The 14,541-nt window shown below is 42.0% G+C and overlaps 1 protein-coding gene across 2 annotated transcripts in view; it reads right to left on the bottom strand.

The window, feature by feature from the left end:
• The window catches only part of GCC2 (GRIP and coiled-coil domain containing 2), a 73,110-nt gene that overhangs the window by 36,212 nt on the left and 22,357 nt on the right, over window positions 1–14,541 (bottom strand). For both annotated transcript variants that reach the window (XM_023584199.3, XM_023584200.3), the window contains exons 8-9: window positions 3,812–3,912; window positions 3,606–3,704 (exon numbers count right to left, since the gene is read on the bottom strand). In XM_023584199.3, coding sequence (XP_023439967.2) covers window positions 3,606–3,704; window positions 3,812–3,912 — 200 coding nt within the window. The remainder of the gene's footprint in view (window positions 1–3,605; window positions 3,705–3,811; window positions 3,913–14,541) is intronic.

Genomic DNA, 14,541 nt, shown 5'->3' with positions numbered 1-14,541 from the left:
CTTGTTTTTAAAGTTAAATGTGGTAAAGATAGGTTAAAGTGCTTGGGAGAGAGTCTGGTAAGAAGTTTCTTTCACTTTATTACATAAATATGTCTGATTCTTGTATCATATTGTAGCTTTATAATAAATTTTGTTTTTGGCATAGAAAGAGGTCTTTTCTTTTGCCTTTTCAAAATATTCAGTTATTCTTACTAGTTTATTTTCTATTTGAAATTTAGGATAACTGTGAAGATCCTCTCATGGGGAAAAAAAAGGCCCTAGCATTTTTAATGAAATTAATTTAAAACTTGCAAATCATTCTAAGAACTGATATTTCAAATAATATTCAAGTCATTTTATATAAGTTTTGCGGTTTTCTTCATTAAGTTACAAAACTTCTCATTAAGGCTGTTTCTAAAATTCTATACTTTGGCTACGATGGGATTTTATCCTTTCCATTTGTTTTAGTTTCTCAACTGCAAAAACAAATACCATACAATGGGTTGTCTTAACAACAAGATTTTAAAAGCTCTCAACTTCAGAGGCCAAAACACTTGCTTCCTCTGGGGTCATTATCTTTGGGCTAGCTGGCCACCTTTGGGGTTCCTTAGCTTTTCTATAACATGACAATACATATGACGACATCTTTCTCTTCCAGGTTCTACTGAGTTCCAGCTTCTGGCTGCTCCCCTGGCTTCTCTTCTGGGTGGCGTTCTCTGTAAGGCCTCCAGTAATAGGATAAATACCCATCTTGATTCAATTGGGCCACACCTTAACTGAAGTAACCTCATCAAAAAGTCCTATTTACAATGTGTTTGCGCTCACAGGAATGGATTAAAATTAAGAACATGTTTTTTTGGGGTACATAACTCTGGTCCCCACAGTCCAACATCTGAACCCCAAAAAGACTTCTTTCCACATACAAAATACATTCAAAAGCCTAAAACCATTTTAGAGCAATGCTAAATCCAAAGTCTCATTAAAATCAGTTATGAGTATGGTTCATCTGGGCAATATTCCTGTGAAACCCAGAAAATAGGATGAGCATTCCCATCCCAGAAGGAAGAAATTGGAAAACAGGGATCATGGGTTCCAAACAAGTCTGAAACCTAGCAAGGCACACTCCATTAGTTCTCAAGGTCGGAGGGCCAAATGTGGCTTAGAGTTTGCTCCCAGGCCTGATGAAGCAGCCAAGAGTTTGCGCAGTAACCATGCTCTCCTTGAACACTGGGTGGACCCACTCTTTCCACACAGGTAGGCAGGCCTGCTCTTTTGGCCAGAGGAGATCTATTCAATCCAGACCTTTGCTTCCATTTCTGCTCTTGAAATCATTCTTCCTTCAATTTGTCCCTTCCCTGTCCCTTTCAGCCAGGCTTGCAGTGGTTCCGCTCTTACGAATTTTGCAAAAATCTTGTCACCTATGCATCTAGTCCAAGTGGGTCCAAACCATAAGACAAAAGAACTTTCCACAGATCCCTCCAGGACAACTTCATTTTTAATCCTGACTCCCACTGAAATGGCTGACTGGATCCATATTCAGCCACACCTTCTTTTGCGAAGGGTTGTTCAGGTAAACCCTTATGTGGAGCCCTGTCCTCTGGGGACTCACTTCCCTAAAATTCAGGTAGGTCCCTGATAGAGTCTCTTCTGGCCCTAGTCTCAAAGCATACTATCTGACAGGCTAGGAATTTTAAAAATCGTAATTGCTGGTTCCTTTGTGCTCAGAATTCTGTTCTCAGCGTTTCTCTTTCCTCTCACGTTTTATTATAAGTTACCAGAAGAAACTAGACTGCAACATCCACATTTATTTTGGAAAGGCCCTCAGTTAAATATCCAAGTTCATTGCTTTCAAATTCTGCCTTCTATCCAATATCAGAAGACAACTTCACCAAGTTCTCTGCCACTTTACAACAAGGATTGCCTTTCTTCAAGTTTCTGATAACACATTCAGTATTTCCTTCTAAGGCCACATTGGAAGTACCTTTAATGTCCTTATGTCTACAAATAATGTCATCAAAGCAGTCTAGGCTTTTTCTATCAAATGCTTCACAGCTGTTTCAGCCTTTACCCATTACCCAATTCCAAAGCTATTCCACAATTTTCAGATACTTGTCATTGTAGTACCCCACTTTCTGGTTTCAAAAACTGTTTGTTTTAGTTTCCCAGCTGCTAAAATATATAACATACAATGGGTTGGCTTAAAGCAGGAATTTAATGGCTCACTGTTTCAGAAGCTAGCTTACTCCTGGGGTATCTTCAAACTAGCCTGCAAACTTTAGGGTTCCTTGATTTTTGTCATGTTGCAATGTACAAAGTAGCATCTTCTCCTTTCTCTTCTGGGTTCCACTGACATCCAGCTTCTGGCTGCTCCCCCTGGCTTCTCTCTGTGTGGCCTTCTCTAAAAGGCTCCAGTAATAGGATTAAGACCCATCCTGATTCAGATGGGCTATACCTTAACTGATGTAACCTCATCAGCAGTTCCTATTAACAAAGAGGTCATACCCACAGGAATAGATTAAGATTAAGAACATGTTTTTCAGGGCTCGAACATACAAAACAACCAAATCCCACTTGATTATGTGCTCCTTCACTTCTCCCTACCTACTTTATTTTTTTTACATAGTACATACCTATACATGCCACTATTTGTATATATTTTTGTTTACCTGGAAATATCCAGTGGAATATAAGTCCTAAGAAGACAGGGACTTAGTCTATTTGGTTGACTACCATCTTGTTAGTATCTAGAGCACAGCAAGGCTGTATATACATTTTCTAAATAAATAAATGAATGAATAAATGAAGTGTAATAGTATTCCTCTTATACTGAGTCATTTTGCTGCACTCTCTTATTTTTAATTCTAATATTTTTATGGTGGATTCTCGGGTTATCTATCTAGATAGACAAGCATACTGCCTCCAAATAACAATGCTTCTACCCTCCCATTAGACCTCTTGCTTAATTAAGCTTCAGATTTATTCTCTTGGTCAAAATAATATTCAATAATAACAGTAATAATGGCACTCCTTTTTGTTACAGACTTCGTTAGAAAGTCCCAACATGGAATATTTCTTATAAAAACAATGGCTTAAGGGCACTATTTAAAGTAAAGGAACCTTGAAGCTAGCCCATATGCAGTGCTGATGCGCGCAAGGAGTGCCGTGTAGGGGCACGTCCCCGTGTAGGGGTACATCCCCGTGTAGGGGTGTCCCCCAGTAGGGGAACCCCATATGCAAGGAGTGCGCCCTGTAAGGAGAGCCGCCCAGCGTGAAAGAAAGTGCAGCCTGCCCAGGAATGGCGCTGCACACACTGAGAGCTGACACAACAAGATAATGCAACAAAAAGAAACACAGATTCCCGTGCCGTTGACAACAACAGAACAGGACAAAGAAGACGCAGCAAACAGACACAGAGAATAGACAACCGGGGTGGGGGGGGGGGGAAAGAGGAGAGAAATAAATACATCTTAAAATAAATAAGTAAATAAATAAAGTTAAGGAACTTAAAATCCTGGTACTTGAAGTTATACCACACTTGAAAATGCAGGTAATTGTTTTACAAAACTTTTACATTTCCAGTAAATTTCTTAACTTAAATGTCATGAGTGCAACTCAACTATTTTTACCTTGTATATTTCTGCTCTTTGAATGAGATCTCCCATGGAGGCAGACAAAAGATCCTTTTCTGATCGAACAGATTCGAGTTCTTCCCTTAGAGTCTGGGCCTAAAATAAAAAATATAAACTTTAAGCGTTTTTCATGGACCAAAAAAAAAAATCTTGATTTTGTAAAATACGAAGTTCCTGAATCTTTTGTTTCGAAATCATCTTACCTCTTTTCTGCTAGAATCAAGTTCTTTCTTTGCTTTCATAGCAACTACTTTTATCTTATTTATTTTCTCTTCTTTCTCTTTGGATTCTTTTTCCAGATTCCCTAAAAACAGCAAATGAAAGCACTGTATGTAATCAACAGGAAAAAAGGGAAAATAATTAAAGTACTAGTTTTAGCCCTTGAAACTGACTTTTATTCTGGAAGAGAAAATTTGCAAGTTGGAATTTAAACAAAAAAATAAGTAGCAAAATATTAATATATATGTTTTAAATGGAGACCTCACTTACTCATGATCTAAAATGAGGCAAACATAGTGTAAAAAATTTCCATTTTCTTCAATTCTCAAAAATAACCTACTTTTTTTCAGCAATTACATAAGTGCCTAGGAATCCTTCAATGTTATAAGAGTTCCTGGAAATGCAGGCACACTAGGATTTTAGGTGGTTAATTTGCAAATCAGGACCAAGTAGAGGAGAGACATCAGAATTAACTTAAATATTTATGCTCCCTAGGCTCACTCCTCCTCGACTGGTGGGTCTGATTTTTATGACTAAACCTGTAATATATTTCACCTACCCTGAACATTTTGAGCTACCTCCCCTATATGCACTCCAGTGTTCCTAAGTGTTCCTAATCTAATTTCTTTGATGATATCTTTGCTCATTTCATTTTTTAAAAAAAGATTTATTTACTTATTTCTCTCCCCTTCCCCCCACTGCCCCTCAGTTATCTGCTCTCTGTGTCCATTTGCTGTGTGTTCTTCTGTGACCACTTCTATCCTTATCGGCAGCACCGGGAATCTGTGTTTCTTTTTGTTGTGTCAGCTCTCCGTGTGTGCGGCGCCATTCTTGGGCAGGCTGTACTTCCTTTTGCACTGGGCGGCTCTCCTTACAGGGCCCTCCTACATGGGAGACACCCCTGCGTGGCAGGGCATGCCTTGCGCATATCAGCACTGCGCATGGGCCAGCTCCACACGGGTCAAGGAGGACTGGGGTTTGAACTGCGGACCTCCCATGTGGTAGATGGACACCCTATCCATTGGGCCAAGTCCACTTCCCTCTTTGCTCAATTCAGATTACAATCTTAATTTCTGTCCCAGCCTATTAATTTATTTGCACCTGTGTCCCCAATGGAACTATAAGCAACACACTAAAGCTGGCAGTACCCTCTTTCTCAAAGTCCAGAAAAAAAAGTTGCAGAACATAGCAAATGCCAAATCCAGAAAAGGGCAACATAGAAACAGCAGGATCTCATTGTGCTCTGGCTGGCTCCCCCAATCCTCATCCTAGTGCAGGTTCCTGGTTCTGGTTCCAGAGGGAACAGAGTAACTCCCATCCACATACTAGGAACATGTATGTCTGTGCCAATGTCTGGTGGCAGTCTAAAGGACTACACAGGATATTCTCTGCAGGGTTGACATCCCATAATTTGCCCTGAATGTAGAAAGCAGCTCACAGAGCTTTCCTACAAAAAGGTGTAGGAAAGACAAACCTCAGCCACCTGGGGCAAAGGTTTGCTGGCTGTGGGACACAATGCATTGCCCAGAACTGTGAGGAAATAATGTTTCCTAAGGAAGAGGGGACACTGAGAACTGGGTAAACAACAGAATTCCTAAGGACTCGAGCACATGCCCCGAACAAGATGTATGCACAGAAAAGATGGGATAGGGCCCTATGGTTTTACCTTGGTCTACTCTCTAAACTTATTGTTAAGAGAGCTAAGCACTGCAGGAAAGTACTCATACAGGCCAAATGACAAAGACTGAAAGGTGATCTCATTTTTCTTTTCTCCCCTTTGTTGGCCCCTGGTACTCAAGAAAATCTCTGCCATAACACTAGCTGGATATAACTTAAGGAACAGATACCTCAGAGTCTAAATTTTATAGATTACACCACAAAATATTGAAAGGTCCAGGTTTCAACTAAAGGTTACAAAGCAGACAAACAGTAAATGATGGTTCATGCAAACGAAAAGGAAAAAAAATCAGGAACTATCAACAAGGAAGACCAAAGCTTGGACATACAAAAGATTTTTTAAAAAGCGGCCCTAAATATTCTCAAAGAGCTAAAGGATGCCAGGCCCTTAATAATGATTGTTCTCATGACTCTTTTCTTGTGAAATAGAAACTTAGCCTAGTATTATATACTGCCTAAGAGTTACGTCCTGAAGCCTTCTTGTTGCTCAAATGTGGCCATACTCTATGCCAAAGTCAGCATATAAACACACTACCTTTCCCCCACCCCCAGTATGGGACATGACTCCTGGGAATGAGCCTCCCTGGCACCAAGTAATTATTACCAAGCACAACTAAAAGGCATCTGGGGAAACGGACTTTGGCCCAGTGGTTAGGGTGTCCGTCTACCACAGGGGAGGCCCATGGTTCAAGCCCCGGGCCTCCTTGACCCGTGTGGAGCTGGCCCATGCGCAGTGCTGATGCGCGCAAGGAGTGCCGTGCCACACAGGGGTGTCCCCCGCGTAGGGGAGCCCCACGCTCAAGGAGTGCACCCGTAAGGAGAGCCGCCCAGCGCAAAGGAAAGTGCAGCCTGCCCAGGAATGGCGCCGCCCACACTTCCCGTGCGGCTGACGACAACAGAAGCGGACAAAGAAACAAGACGCAGCAAAAAGACACAGAAAACAGACAACCGGGGGAGGGGAGGGTATTACATAAATAAAATAAATAAAATTAAATAAATCTAAAAGGCATCTGGAAAAAGATGCTGACCAAAAGGGGAAATGGTAAATACAAATGAGTTTTTATGGCTAAAAGATTTCAAAGTGAGTCAGATGGTCATTCCAGAGGTTACACTTATGCAAGTCTCAGCTGGATTTCACTGACTGCCAAAGTAAACAGTACCTCAAATAGCAGGGCTCCTGAGGACTCTAGAGACATTCAGAAACTATAAGCAGGGCAGACAGCTCATGAATTTGGCACCCTGTCAGTGAGCCTTGCTGTGGAATTTATGCTCCCCAATGTAACAGAGTTAGACTCATTTATAGGTTCTCTACACATGGCTCTTCTGATCCTTTTATTTGAACCTATAATTAGCACTATTGATAAACATATGTCCCAGAGACTTAAATCTTTCATTGTCCATGTGCCAGTTGAGCCCTGAATTTCAGCAGAGTTGTAATACCTATTCTTCAGTTTACTGGACTCATCCAGGACAACTAACAAAGAGATGATGATGGGCAATGCCCATCCCAAGGAACAGAGAGTTATCTGCAACTGAAAGCAAGATAGTTCCATCCATCTTTCCCATGGAATCTAAGCTCCCTCTCAATCAGAAGCAGAATGGGCATCTCCATTCCAAAGTCCTCAAGAATGATGGACTAAAGTAACTTATTATTATTCTACTATAGACTTATTATTCTAGCAATAGAAGAACTCTTATTATTGATATAAAGGCAGTGGCCGCCAGTGGTTCGGAAAGATGGGAGAGGGAAGAACAGTATAATATGGGGGCATTTTTGGGACATTGGAATTATCCTGCATGACAATGCAGTGACGGATACGGGCTGTTGTATATTTTGTCATAAACTACAAAACTGTGTGGGACAGAGTGCAAACTATAATGTAAACTGTAATTCATGGGTAGCAACAATGCTTCAGTAAGTGTTCATCAATTCTAACAAATGTATCACACTAATGAGGGATGATGTTAATGTGGGAAAGTATGGAAGGGAAGAGAGTGGGGCATTTGGGAATCCCTTACATTTTTTATATAACATCTATGTAATCTAAACCTTCTTTAAAAAAAAAATTTAAAAAAAAAGGGGGCTAAAGGAAAACATGAACAAGAAATAAAGGACATGAAGAATATGATAGATGACAAAAGAGAACGTCAATAAAGTTAGAAATCCTGAAAAGGATTCAAACAGAGCTGAAGGTCAGGGTAACAGAATTTAAAAATTCCCTAGAGGGATTCAACAGCAGATTGGATCAGGCAAAATAAAGAACCAGTGAACTTGAAAACAAGACAAATGAAATTATTCTGAGGAATAGAAAGAAAAAGAATGAAGAAAAGTGAACAGAGTCCCAAAAAGGATGAGAGAGACAAAAAGAATATCTGAAGAAATAATAGCTGAAAATATTCCAAACTTAAGACATAATATACATATCCAAGAAGCCCAATGAATTCCAGTCAGAATAAACCCTAAGAAACCCACACCAACATATGATAATCAAACTGCTGAATATCAAAAATAGAGAGATTCGAAAGCTGCCAGAGAGAAGGAACATGTCATGTCCAAGGAAGCCTCAATAAGACTATAAGCCAATTTTTCACAGGACATCATGAAGGCAGGAAGGCAGTGGGATGATGTATTTAAAGTGCTGAATGCGAGGAAGGGAAGGTGAAAGGTAATGGAGATGAAGGCAAAAAGGAAAAGGAACAAAATTTCACACACACACAAAATAAAGCATGCATAAAATGATTTTGCTTGGGCCCTTATGGAAAATCACACATGTATATGTAATATAAAAACAAATATTTTAAAAATGCATTTCTTTTGGGAAGCAGCTGTGGTGCAATTGATTGCACTCCTGTCTACGATATGGGAGGCCCTGGGTTCTCATCCCAGGGTCTCCTTGTGAAGGCAAGTTGGCCTGCGTCCCATGGAGAGCTTATGGCCTGCACCCTGCAGAGAGCTGATGGCCGGTGCCCACACACAGCTGGTGCAGCAAGATGATGCAACAAAGGGAGACAAGCAGACAGAGAAGAATGCACAGTGAATGGACACAGAGAGCAGACAGCAAGCAAGCCACAAAGGGGGGGGGAATAAAAAAAAAAAATATATATATATATAAAAATAAAGTGCTGAATGCAAAACACTACCAACCAAGGATTCCATATCCTGAAATGCTGGGAGACATTAAGACAGTCCCAGATAAATAAAAGCTGAGGGAGACTATTACCACTAGACCAGCCCTACAAGAAATGCTAAAGAGAGTTCTGAAAGTACGAAGAAAAGGATACTAGACAACAGATCAAAGCTACATGGAGAAGTAAGGATCTCTGGTAAGAGCAACTACATGGATAAATATAAATACCAGTAATATAGTACTTCTGGTGTGTAACTACACTATTTACTTCCTATATGATCTAAAAGGCAAATTCATAAAATGTAATGAATAATCAGTGGTTTTCAGACATGTATAAACATGTCAGGGAAGCAGACTTGGCCCAATGGATAGGGCGTCCGCCTACCACATGGGAGGTCTGCGGTTCAAACCCTAGGCCTCCTTGACCTCTGTGGAGCTGGCCCACGTGCAGTGCTGATGCGCACAAGGAATGCAGTGCCACGCAGGGGTATCCCCCATGCAGGGGAGTCCCACGTGCAAGAAGTGCGTACCGTAAGGAGAGCCGCCCAGTGTGAAACAAAGTGCAGCCTGCCCAAGAATGGTGCTGCACACACACAGAGCTGACACAACAAGATGACGCAACAAAAAAGAAACACAGATTCCTGGTGCCGCTGATAAGGATAGAAGCGGTCACAGAAGAACACAGAGCAAATGGACACAGAAAGCAGACAACTGGGGGGGGGGCAGGGGAGAGAAAATTAAAAAAAACCCATGTCATTGTGACAAGGAATACATAAAGATGGGGGGATGGAAGACCACTGAAGTTAAACCGGTCTTGAAAAAATGAGTGTGTCATAGATTCAGGATATTAAATTTAAACATCATGGTAACTACAAAGAAAATATTTGAGAATATGCAAACTCACAGAGACAGAATTTAGGAGTACAGTTTGCTATGGGAGGGATGGGAGGTTATAGCAGTTTGATATTGTTTAAGAATCTCAGGGAAACAGACTTGGCCCAGTGGTTAGGGCATCCGTCTACTATATGGGAGGTCCACAGTTCAAACCCCGGGCCTCCTTGACCCGTGTGGAGCTGGCCCACGCGCAGTGCACGCGCAAGGAGTGCCCTGCCACGCAGAGGTGTCCCTGCATAGGGGAGCCCCACGTGCAAGGAGTGCACCCGTAAGGAGAGCCGCCCAGCGTGTAAGAGAGTGCAGCCTGCCCGGGAATGGCGCCGCCCACACTTCCCGGGCCGCTGACGACAACAGAAGCGGTCAAAGAAACAAGACGCAACAAATAGACACAGAGAACAGACAACCGGGGGCAGGGGGAATTAAATAAATAAATATTTAAAAAAAAAAAAAAGAAATCTCAAAACTAGACATTGGATTATGTCTCTGAACTGGTCTGCTCCCCTGGGCATATAAGATTGTACTGGATTCAGAGGTTTCACTTTTACTTGATTATATTATAAGCTTTGAAGGGGCCACGTCAACAGGAAGTTACATCCTCACACTCTGGGTGGGTGGGGACTCACAGAAAAAACTAGAGGGCTGGAACCCCGGGAAAAACATAAGAGAAGAAGACCGAGTAATATAGACAGCTCCGCAGACACAGCAGATGCCCAGAAAGAGAGAGAGCCTGATAGTCTACATCTGACCTTGTGGAGAGATCAGAGTGGCTGAGCCCAGAAAGAATCAAGCCCCAGGGAGAGACAAAGCCTGAAGGAACTGGGATCATGGAGACTTAGGAATAAGTGGGAGGCTGAACCCTAGCAGAGAGTGGCAGCCATCTTGCTCCAGCACACGGCAATAAATTTTGGTGAGGGAAGTAACTTACACTTTATGGCCTGGTAACTGTAAGCTTTTTACCCCAAATTAATATCTTTATAAAAATCAACCAATTTCTGGTATTTTGCATCAGCACCCCTTTGTCTGACTAATACGCAGGACAAGGGGAATGGAGAGTTAATGCATAATGGAAGCAGGGTTTCTCTTTGGGTAGATAGGAAAGTTTTGGTAGTGGAAGGTGGTGAAAGAACTGCAACATTACAAACATGCGTAATCTCACTGAATGCTTAAAAGTGGTTGAGATGGGAAAATCTACACTGTTTTAAGAATGAACAACTGGGAAGCAGATGTGGCTCAAGCAATTTGGCTCCCATCTACCATATGGGAGGTCCAGGGTTCGAATGGGGCCTCCTGGTGAAGGCAGCTGGCCTGCACAGAGTGCCGGCGCCTGTGTGGTGAGCTGGCCTGCACAGGAGTACTGGCCCAAGTGGACAGCTGGCTCAACAAGATGACAACAAAAAAGATACAGAGGCGAAACACTAAAAGATGCAGCATACCAGGGAACTGAGGTGATGCAAGAGATTGAGCACCTCTCTCCCACTCTGGAAGGTCCCAGGATTGGTTCCCAGTGCCGCCTAAAGACAAGCAGACACAGAAGAACGCAGAGCAAATGGACACAGAGAGCAGACGATGGGGGTGGTGGTGGCAATAAATAAGTAAATAAATCTTAAAAAAAAAGAAAAAAAAAAGAAAAAAAGAAGAGGCAATGGCAAATACAAATGTGATCCTGGACAGTATCTAATAATAGATGAGAAAAGGCTGAAAATTTGTGGGACATATGAAAAACTGGAATATTTAGGCTGTAAGCTTTACATCACTGTTAAATTTCTTGAACTTGATAACTGCACGTAAGGTAGTTACATAAGTGAATATCCTTGTTCTTAGGAAATGTACATGGCAATGTTAAATATTCAAAGAACATGATATAGAAAACTTATATTCAGAAAACACTGATAAATAGACTGAGAAAGATGGATAGATGGACTAAAGATTAATGGACAGAATGATATGGCAAAATAGTAAAACTGGTGGAGCTGGGTATCTGGAAGTATAAGGGTTTGTTGGAGTTCTCTGTATGGTGTTTGTATTATTTTTGTAATTGTCCTTTAAGTTTGAAAAGTACTTCAAAATAAAAATTTAAGAGGCGGCAGACTTGGCCCAGTGGTTAGGGCGTCCGTCTACGACATGGGAGGTCTGCGGTTCAAACCCCGGGCCTCCTTGACCTGTGTGGAGCTGGCCATGCGCAGTGCTGATGCGCACAAGGAGTGCCCTGCCATGCAGGGGCGTCCCCCGCGTAGGGGAGCCCCACGCGCAAGGAGTGCGCCCCATAAGGAGAGCCGCCCACCGTGAAAGAAAGTGCAGCCTGCCCAGGAATGGTGCCGCACACACAGAGAGCTGACACAACAAGATGACGTAACAAAAAGAAACAGATTCCCGTGCCACTGACAACAACAGAAGCGGACAAAGAAGAACACACAGCGAATAGACAGAGAACAGACAATTGGGGCGGGTGGGGAGGGGAGAGAAAGAAATAAATCTGAAAAAAAAAAAAAGTTAAGAAAGGAAAAAGAGAGATTAAGGCATTCCCAAATAAATAAAAGCTGAGGGTATTTGTCACTACTGGACTGGCCCTACAATAAACAGTAAAGGGAGTTCTTCAGGTTGACAGGAAAGGACACTAGACAATAGATCAAAGCTGTATGAAGAAACAAGATCTCTGGGTAAAGGTAACCTGGGTACATACAAATGCCAGTACTTTTGGTTTTGGTTTGTAAACACAATTTTTACTTCCTATAGGATCTAACATGCAAATGCATTAAAAGTAATGGTACATGGGAAGCAAATGTGGCTCAAGCAACGGGGCTCCCGTCTACCATATGGAAGGTCCAGGGATTAATTCCCAGGGCCTCCTGGTGAAGGCAAGCTGGCCTGAGCAGAGTGCTGGCCTGCAGAGTGCTGGCCCAAGCAGAGAGCTGGTGCAACAAGATGATACAACAAAAAGAGGCACAGAGGAGACACAATAAGAGATGCAGCAGAACAGGGAGGTGAGATGGCACAAGAGGTTAAGGACCTCTCTCTCACTCTGGAAGGTCTGAGGATCAGTCCCTGGAGCTGCCTGAAGAGAAGACAAGCAGACACAGAAGAGTACACAGGAAATGGGCACAGAGAGCAAACAACAGGTGGGATAAATAAATCAATCTTAAAAAAAAAAAGTGATGGTATACCAGTGGTTTTGGATTTATAATGTGTAAGTATGTAATTTGCAACAAGAATTACATAAAGTTAGGGGCATATAGAAGTAGAGGAATATAATGTGTGCATGCTATTGAAGTTGGTATCAAACCAAATGAGATTGTTTTAACTTCAGTGTTAAAGTCCCACGTCATAGGGTGTTATTTCAGAGGGTGGAGACCCACACAATAAACAACAAATACCAAACTCCCATTCTGGGGGGTCCTTCTACATTCTCAAATAGAGAGGCAAGAACTTCAAGTATATAGGCAATACCTAATAAAAGAAAACAGACCAATACATCAAGCCCTCAATATTAATGCATGTAATTATAAACCTTATTCTTGTAAAATTGAAACTTAGCCTAATAATAACTATTGCCTAAGAGTTACTCCCTGAAAACCTTTTTGTTATTCAAATGTGGCTTCTCTCTTAAGTCAAATTCAGCAAATAAATGTACTACCAACCCCCGGTGTGAAGCATGACTCCCAGGATGATCCTCCCTGGCACTGAGGGATTAATACCAAGCATCAACCAGTGATGCAATTTGAAAAAGACATTCACCCAAAGGGTTTCCGGAAACATCAAATACAAAAGAGTTTTTACAGTTAAGGTTTCAAAATGAGTCGGGAGGTCATTCCACAGGTTACATTTATATGTATCTCGGGCAAATCTCACTAACTGCCACTGTGAACAAAACCTCAAATAGGGCTGCTCCTGAGGGCTCTAGTGCCATCTGAACACTATAGGCAAGGTACACAACCCCTTGAAATCAGCACCCTGTTGGTCGGCCTTACCTTGAAATATATCACAAACTATTTCCCCAATGTAACAGAATTAGACTCATTTATAGTTTCCTACACATGATTTTTCTACCCCGTTTACTTGAGCCTATATTTTGCATTTATACCGTTAAACATATCTCAGAGACTTAAAGTCTTTGGTCTGTTCATGTCAGCTCAGTGCTGAATCTCAGCAGAGTTGTAATACCTACTTTCCAGATCATCAGACTCTGCCAGGAAACTAACAAAATGATGATTGTGGACAACCTCTACCCCAAAAAACCAGAGTATCTATAGCTGCAAGCAAACAATTCCTTCCATCTGCCCCATAAGATCTAAGCCCCCTTGTCAATCTAGGGTAGAGAGGATATCACCATCCCAAAATCAAGGTTGAGGAATGAACAATGGGAGAAATGTAACCATGGACAAAATAAACTTATTACTATTGTAGTAATGGAAGAACATGTAACATTGTTATAAAGATAGTGGTTATCAGAGGTTCTGAGGGGAGAGGGAGGGAATAACAGGTGGAATATAGGACATTTTTAGGGCATGGAAATCAAGTGTAAACTACAATGTAAACTATAGACCTTGGTTAGCAGCAATGCTTCAGTATTTATTCATCAATTTTAACAAATGTGCCACACAATTTTAAGATGTTATTAAGGGAAGTGGACGTGGCTCAACTGATAGAGCGTTCGTCTACCATATGGAGGGTGCAAGGTTTGATACACAGGACCTCCTGACCTGTGTGGTAAGCTAGCCCACGCTCAGTGCTGCCACATATGTGGAGTGCCCTGTCATGCAGGGGCACTCCTGTGTAGGGGTGTTCCACGTGCAAGGAGTGCGCTCCACAAGGAGAGCCACCCTGCATGAAAAAAGCACAGCCCGCCCAGGAGTAGTGCCACACACATGGAAAGCTGACAGAGCAAGAGGACGCAACAAAAAAGAGATACAGTTTCCCAGTGCCTCTGGATAATGCAAGTGGATGCAGAAGAACACACAGCGAATGGACAGAGAGTAGACAATGGGGGTGGGGGCGAGCGGAGGGGGAGGGAAGGAAAT

This window comes from Dasypus novemcinctus, chromosome 17, assembly GCF_030445035.2.
Source record: "Dasypus novemcinctus isolate mDasNov1 chromosome 17, mDasNov1.1.hap2, whole genome shotgun sequence".
In the NCBI taxonomy this organism is placed as follows: Eukaryota; Metazoa; Chordata; class Mammalia; order Cingulata; family Dasypodidae; genus Dasypus; species Dasypus novemcinctus.
This window is presented reverse-complemented; position numbering and strand designations above follow the sequence as displayed.